The following is an 8,081-nucleotide window of genomic DNA, read 5'->3' on the forward strand; positions in this document are numbered from 1 at the left end:
AGCCCTTCTTACATCAGCTGATATCTCAGTGCTGTACAGAAACCCAGCCTAAAACCCCAAACAGCAAGCAATGCAGGTGTAGAAGCCCGGTGGTTAGGAAAAACTCCCTGGAAAGGCCAGAACCTAGGAAGAAACCTAGAGAGGAACCAGGCTATGAGGGGTAGCCAGTCCTCTTCTGGCTGTGCCAGGTGGAGATTATAACAGAACATGGCCAAGATGTTCAAATATTCATAGATGACCAATAGGGTCAAATAATAATAATCACAGTGGTTGTCGAGGGTGCAACAGGTCAGCACCTCAGGGGTAAATGTCAGTTGGCTTTTTGTAGCCAATCACATTCAGAGTATCTCTACTGCTCCTTCTGTCTCTAGAGAGTTGAAAACAGCAGGTCTGGGACAGGTAGCACGTCCGGTGAACAGGTCAGGGTTCCATAGCCGCAGGCAGAACAGTTGAAACTGGAGCAGCAGCACGGCCAGGTGGACTGGGGACAGCAAAGAGTCATCAGGCCAGGTAGTCCTGAGGCATGGTCCTAGGGCTCAGGTCCTCAGAGAGAGAGTGAGAAAGAAATGAGAGAATTAGAGAGAGCATACTTAAATTCACACAGGACACCAGATAAGATAGGAGAAATACTCCAGATATAACAGACTGACCCTAGCCCCCCGACACAACCTACTGCAGCATAAACTAAGACATCAGTCAGGAAGTTAAAGCTTGGTCGCAAATGGGTCTTCCAAATGGACAATGACCCCAAGCATACTTCCAAAGTTGTGGCAAAATGGCTTAAGGACAACAAAGTCAAGGTATTGGTGTGGACATCACAAAGCCCTGACTTCAATCATGTAGAAAATGTGTGGGCAGAAATGAAAAAGCGTGTGCGAGCACGGAGGCCTATGAACCTGACTCAGTTACACCAGCTCTGTCAGGAGGAATGGGCCACAATTCACACAATTTATTGTGGGAAGCTTGTGGAAGGCTACACGAACCGTTTGACCCAAGTTCAACAATTTAAAGGCAATGCTACCAAATACTAATTACTAATTGAGTGTATGTAAACTTCTGACCCACTGGGAATGTGATGAAATAAATAAAAGCTGAAATAAATCATTCTCTCTACTATTATTCTGACAAAGTGGTGATTCTAACTGACCTAAAACAGGGGATTTTTACTTGGATTAAATGTCAGGAATTGTGAAAAACTGAGTTTAAATGTGTTTGGCTAAGGTGTATGTAAAATTCCGACTTCAACTGTAGCTAACAGAATGGCTTCACGGACTATCTGAGTTGACCCTTGAATTAAAAAAAAATAGTTTTGCACAGTCACAGTATTCTACACACTCACTGACACTCCAACACACACATACTGTAACATGCACACTCATTTATACTGACTTTAGACAGTCTTGATGCCTATTCGCCTTACCCCTCCCTATACATACAGTCCATTCTGAAAGTATTCAGACCCCTTCACTTTTCCATATTTTGTTACGTTACAGCCTTATTATAAAATGGATAAATAAAATATGTTCCTCATCAATCTACACACAATACCACTTAATGAAAAAGCGAAAATAGGTTTTGATGAAAAATGGAAAAAAACAGAAATACATTATTTACATAAGTATTCAGACCCTTTGCTATGAGACTCAAAATTGAGCTCAGGTGCATCCTGTTTCCATTGATCATCTTTGAGATGCTTCTACAAATTGTAGTAAATTCAGTTTATTGGACATGACATTTTTTTAAAGGCATACACCTGTCTATATAAGGTCGCACAGTTGACAGTGCATGTCAGAGCAAAAACCAAGCCAAGAGGTCGAAGGAATTGTCCGTAGAGCTTTAAGACAGGATTGTGTCGAGGCTCAGATCTGGGGAAGGGTACCAAACCATTTATGCAGCATCGAAGATCCCCAAGAACACGGTGGCCTCCATCATTCTTAAATGGAAGAAGTTTGGAACCACCAAGACTCATCCTAGAGGTGGCTGCCCGGCAAAACAGAGCAATCGGGGATAAGGGCCTTGGTCTTGGAGGTGACCAAGAACCCGATGGTCACTCTGACAGAGCTCCACAATTCCTCTGATGAAACCAAGATTGAACTCTTTGGCCTGAATGCCAAGCGCCACGTCTGGAGGAAACCTGGCACCATCCCTACGGTGAAGCATGCTGGTGGCAGCATCATGCTGTGTGGATGTTTGTCAGCTGCAGGGACTGGGAGACTAGTCAGGTTAGAGGGAAAGATGAAAGGAGCAAAGTACAGAGATACTTGATGAAAACCTGCTCCAGGACACTCAGAACCTCAGACATTCCAACAGGACAATGATCCTAAGCACACAGCCAAGACAATGCAGGAGTGGCTATAGGACAAGTCTCTGAATGTCCTTGAGTGTCCCAGCCAGAGCCTGGACTTGAACCTGATCAAACATCTCTGGAGAGACCTGAAAATAGCTGTGCAGCGACGCTCCCCATCCAACCTGACAGAGCTTGAGAGGATCTGCAGAGAAGAATGGGAGAAACTCCTCAAATACAGGTGTGTGAAGCTTGTAGCGTCATACTCTAGAAGACTCAAATCAAATCAAAGTTTATTTGTCACGTGCGCCAAATACAACAGGTATAACCTTACAGTGAAATGATTACTTACAGGCTCTAACTAATAGTGCAAAAAAGGTATTAGGTGAACAATAGATAATTAAAGAAATAAAAACAACAGTTAAAGAACAGTCAAAAATAACAGTAGCAAGGCTATATACAGTAGTGAGGCTATATACAGTAGCGAGGCTACATACAGACACCAGTTAGTCGGGCTGATTGAGGTAGTATGTACATGTAGATATGGTTAAAGTGACTATGCATATATGGTGAACAGAAAGTAGCAGTAGCGTAAAATAATTGGTTGGTGGGTGGTGGGACACAATGCAGATAGCCCGGTTAGCCAATGTGAGAGAGCACTGGTTGATCGGGCCAATTGGGGTAGTATGTAAATGAATGTATAGTTAAAGTGACTATGCATATATATATATATATATATGATAACAGAGAGTAGCAGCAGAGGGGTTGGTAGGGGGGGCTGGCTTGGGGTAAAAACTGTTGAGAAAACGTTTTGTCCTAGACTTGGCACTCCGGTACCGCTTGCCATGCTGTAGTAGAGAGAACAGTCTATGACTGGGGTGGCTGGGGTCTTTGACAATTTTTAGGTCCTTCCTCTGACACCGCCTGGTGTAGAGGTCCTGGATGGCTCTAATCGCTGCCAAAGGTGCTTCAACATAGTACTGAGTAAAGGGTCTGAATACTTACGTAAATGTGATATTTCAGTGTTTTATTTTATAATACATTTGCAAAAATGTCTTAACCTGTTTTTGCTTTGTTATTATGGTGTGTTTTGTGAAAATGTATATATACAGCCTTATTCTAAAATTGATTAAATATATATATATATTTAATCAATTTTAGAATAAGGCTGTAACGTCCCAAAATGTGGGAAAAATCAAGGGGTCTGAATACTTTCCGAATGCACTGTGTCTACCTCTATCACTCCAGTAACCCTGCACATTGTAAATATGGTGTTGGAACTGACCCTGTATATAGTGTATTACCTTGTGTTCTTATTCTTATTTTATTTCTCATGCGTTTTTGTTCTAGCTTGTGTTCTCTTTAGTGCTACTTTGATATGGATTACTGTATTGTTGGGTTTGGAACATGCAAGAAGGCATTTCACTATACTTGTGCATGTGACATTAAAACTTAACTTCAAAAACACATTTGACAGTTGGCACAACTTTGAGCATGCATGCATGCAACAGCAGTTTAATCCTCAAAAGCAAGGCCTGTAGAGAGCAGTGTTCTCACATTTCTGTCACTTCTGGCAATATTTTGATTCCTAAAGTTGTTTCTGAGTCTTGTTTTAAAATGTTCTGTTTTTACAGTCATATCAAGACTATGCTTTAGAAAAAAAGATAGTTGATGATGATGTTAAGCTCTATATAACTTATGTCACCCAGTGACATAATGACACCCTGTCACCAGCTCTTTTACTGACATTCAATAAAATAAAATACAATGTAAATAGATACCAAAGAAGTGACATTGGTTGACAGATGTTACACATTAGCAAGGGCATGTTGGGCTTTTTGCATTCTATCCTCATTGACGACGAGCCTGCGTCATTTCCGGATGTTGCCTCCCCCTTTTTTTTTATTGACATTTCGCTTAATTCTAGCTTGCGGGCTACAGGCGTTTTGCAGGGTCATTTGTTTTTTATTCGGTGACATTTAGCACCACGGCTTCTGAACGGATAGGTGCATGTTTTGCACAAAAGAGAGGCGTTTGTAGGCGTCAGGTTGTTGGAAAATTGTAGAGACAACATTTTTCTTCCTTTGGATTCCTGACGTTTTGGCTTCCTTTGTCAGCTTGACTTCCGTTTTCATGTGCAATCAACAGTGGAAAAATAGCTAGCTATCTTGCTAGGAAAACCCTAGCCAATGTATTAAGTTGTACTTAGGCATGAGCAATATACGACTTTCTATCGGCAAATAAGTCTGCTTTAAGGGGCTCCTTTCCAACGTTGGTTTGTAAGCTAGTTTTCAGGCTAGTTTCCTAACACGGATGCTAGGTGTCTAGCAAGGATAGCTAACTTGCTAACAATACTGCTGCACATTTCTCACTATTGTCCGTCGGTACGCTGTTCTAGAAGTGTCGAAATATTTGAATGAGAGGTCGTACATTTACTGTCCTCTACATTATTTTTTGTACTGAGGCCCGAAGAAACTACGTTTTTAGCTAGCCCCAGCTAGCTTAATTAGTTAAGCAAAACACCATGTTTCGATATTTAAATGACGTGGATGACAACCCTTACATGATGTGAGTATCGTATTGCCTTTTATCCAAGCGAACTGCATGTTTTGCTTTTATACCCATTTGAATGAATCAACCCAGTCGTTGTCGTTTGTTCTGAGATTTAAAGGCCTAATCTCCTGCCACCATGTGTAGGCAGGCAGCCATAATATATTAGGTAACTACATACACCACACAGTTAACTATATCACGGCTGGGATGGATCATGGTTATGTCTAGCTTACTATTTTTTTACATGAGAATGTGTTTACCCCTTATATTCTCATTCCATGATGAGTAACCATGGTCAAGAGTACACCTGGAAACAGGTGGATTTCTCACCTGAGTTTTCATCATTATGTCAGCAATCCATTTCCTTATTCACTGCTGTGTGTTTTTTCATGGTCTGTATCCTCAGTGAGATAAATTGTTTCTGTTTTGAAGGGATCCATTCGCAGCCCAGAGGCAACAGATGAGGAGTCTGTTTGGGTCGTTTGGCTACGAACCTTTCCCCCTCAGCCCTCAGATTCAGCCTCCCCGTGCACCCCACCTTCAGGTGTGTGTGAGCGAGAGTGTCAATACTCTGAGTATCTCTAGTAAGTGTGTGTGATGTTGGGTTCAATTCCATTTCAAATTTAGGAAGTACACTACAATTAAAATTATCTTCAATGGATTAACATTGGAATTTGATTTGGATAACTTTTTGAATTGACTAATTAAAATGGAATCGACCCAACCCTGGTAGGTATACACCATAGCTGTTTCCCCTTTGATTATATGTAGTGTAGTCTAATTTTATATTACTTCATGCCATACTGCATATTTGTTGTCTGCTGTTAAATAACCTCCTACTGCTTTTCAGGCTGGAGCCCTGCAGCCGTTTGGAATGATGGGAATGGTGAGTCCTTGTCCCTGCGTGTTAAGATGTTATCTCTGCCTCTTAGAGCCCAGAATGCACCGTTCCAATATGTTAAAAACCAATTCTCAATTTCAAAATCGGAAAACTGACTTCCTCATGTGTTCCTTCCCCAGGGGGGAGGCTTCATGGACATGTTTGGAATGATGGGAGGAATGATGGAGAACATGGTGAGTATTTTCAGAGATTCCTGGTATTCCCTCGCCTGCTTTCCCAGATCCAGATCAGGCATGTTCCTGGGCTATGAAACACCCTCAATGGAGATTCTCTGTGTCCAGAAAAAAATCATTTTAGAGTTAATGTTTTGTAACCCAGCAACAACTCTGTCTAAAGCAAAGACCAAACATGAGTTCAGTGGTTGAAACTTAAACATAATCCAGCTGGACAAGATGTGTTATCTTCTTTCCCTTTAGGACAGAATGTCTGGTTCGCCAAACTGTCAGACGTTCTCTTCCTCCACAGTCATCTCCTACTCCTCCTCAGACATGGGAGCCCCTAAAGTCTACCAGCAAACCAGCGAACTGAGGACTGCACCTGGGGGGGTAAGAGAGCAGGCCAAATGACATTTAGTGCTGTGATTGCATGTACATTGTTCAGTAGGGTTTTACAATGCCAGTCCTCCAGAGCTACTGGCCTCTACTACCAGCTCCCTGCTGAACACTACCTCCTGCCCTCAGATTCGTGAGACGCGCCAATCGATGCGTGACAGCGAGAGCGGCTTGGAGCGCCTGGCCATTGGCCACCACATCTGGGACCGCGGTCACGTGATGGAGCGCTCCCGAAACCGGCACACCGGCGACCGCGAAGAACGGCAGGACTACATAAACCTGGAGGAGAGTAAGTCACGGAGCTACATGTGCTACTCACTATGGTTCTCCAGAGTCATGTTTCTAACCCCCAAGTAATAATAAACCATTTGCCTTGGGTAAAAAAAGCATATGGATGCTAAATGGCTGTATTTGCAACGGTTTGTTTCCATTGCTAGACTTGCCTGTTTAGAGTCTGGCCAGGTTTCTGACCCCAACCCCCCTCTCCCCTGTCTCTCAGGTGAGGCTGCTGCCTTCGATGAGGAGTGGAGGAGCACAGCCGGAAGGTACCCTCCCCCAAATGCACGGGGGATAGATTACGGCCGGGACAGGAGGGCAGGTGGGCAACAGTTGGCCCTCGCTGCCCCACCCAGCTCCTCGTCTCCGCCCGCCCCTCGCCATGAGTCTCCCAGACACCTCCCACCTGCAACTCGCCCCCGTTACGACTGGTGAGAGGTAGGAGGAGCATGACCTGTATGTCTGTGTGTGTTTGTAAAAGTGTGTACTGTGGACAGCACTGCACTGCACAGTCCCAAATCAATGATTGTACCCTTTGTTGATCTGAAAGTAGTGGATAGGTATCAACCCTGATATAGGGTTTTTGCTTACGCCAATCCCGATCCAGTCCTTTCAAATCCACTAGGTGAGTCAATAAGGTCCAGGGAACAGATGAGATGAGTCTGGACCTGGGCCTGTCCCAGTTGTTAGCCTGTCTGTGGTCAATGGGTATATCTTGCTGTTTGGGGTTTTAGGCTGGGTTTCTGTACAGCACTTTGTGACATCGCCTGATGTAAAAAGGGCTTTATTAATACATTTTATTGATTGATCTCAATAGTCTACAGTGGTTTATGTTACACCACTTGTCCATCTGCTCTGACATTAAACAAGTGGACAGACAAAACCTCAGTCCCATTAAGAATCCTCCATATTGCTTTTGACATAGCCAATGTTTTCAGATCAGTGTAGGAGAGGAGATAAGAAGCCACTATGACAGTTGAGATCCACATCACCCACTGATGATGTCATGTGTTTTCTCCTGCCAGGGGTCAAGGGTGAAAGGTGAGCAGAAGGATGGAGGAGAGGATACCAAGGGGATCTGCCTGATGCTGTGAACAAAGAAGGGTGGAGAGGGTCACGACTGACCGTGAAGATATTTGATATGATGGGACTGTCTATATATAAACTATACATTTAACACACACACACACACATCAGAACCCAATACACTCAATACCTGCAATTATGGTTCAACCTCTCTGCTGTTACCGTTCACATACACATGTGCGGACACACATGTACACACATGATTACACACACTCAAGTTGTATATAGAGCCACCCTCCAACTTTACATGCGTTAATTGCCCACCTCACTATATAAATATATATACATTGCCACACTACATACTACACATGTGCTGTACAGTCCATATATGTTTGTGTAGACACTAGTGTGTCTGTGAATTTAATTGTATACTGTTGACTAATTAAACTAATTAATGAAAACAAACATTAAACATTGTTAGATAATTGCA

General features: G+C 43.0%; 1 protein-coding gene across 2 annotated transcripts; it reads left to right on the forward strand.

Moving 5' to 3' along the window:
- The first annotated feature begins 4,126 nt into the window (after window positions 1-4,126).
- On the forward strand, window positions 4,127-8,081 carry LOC110537428 (myeloid leukemia factor 2). Of its 2 annotated transcripts, none has more exons than XM_021623478.3 (8): window positions 4,127-4,852; window positions 5,270-5,381; window positions 5,688-5,723; window positions 5,858-5,911; window positions 6,155-6,283; window positions 6,419-6,578; window positions 6,789-7,003; window positions 7,591-8,081. In XM_021623478.3, the coding sequence occupies exons 1-7, from the start codon at window positions 4,809-4,811 to the stop codon at window positions 6,998-7,000; spliced, it is 747 nt and encodes a 248-aa protein (XP_021479153.1). In that variant the 5' UTR covers window positions 4,127-4,808; the 3' UTR covers window positions 7,001-7,003; window positions 7,591-8,081. The 2 variants fall into 2 exon arrangements, with proteins under 2 accessions (XP_021479153.1, XP_021479144.1); XM_021623469.3 differs by having other exon boundaries at window positions 4,147-4,852; window positions 6,789-6,996.

The sequence above is a fragment of the Oncorhynchus mykiss genome, chromosome 2, assembly GCF_057628025.1.
Source record: "Oncorhynchus mykiss isolate SJ-2025 chromosome 2, ASM5762802v1, whole genome shotgun sequence".
In the NCBI taxonomy this organism is placed as follows: Eukaryota; Metazoa; Chordata; class Actinopteri; order Salmoniformes; family Salmonidae; genus Oncorhynchus; species Oncorhynchus mykiss.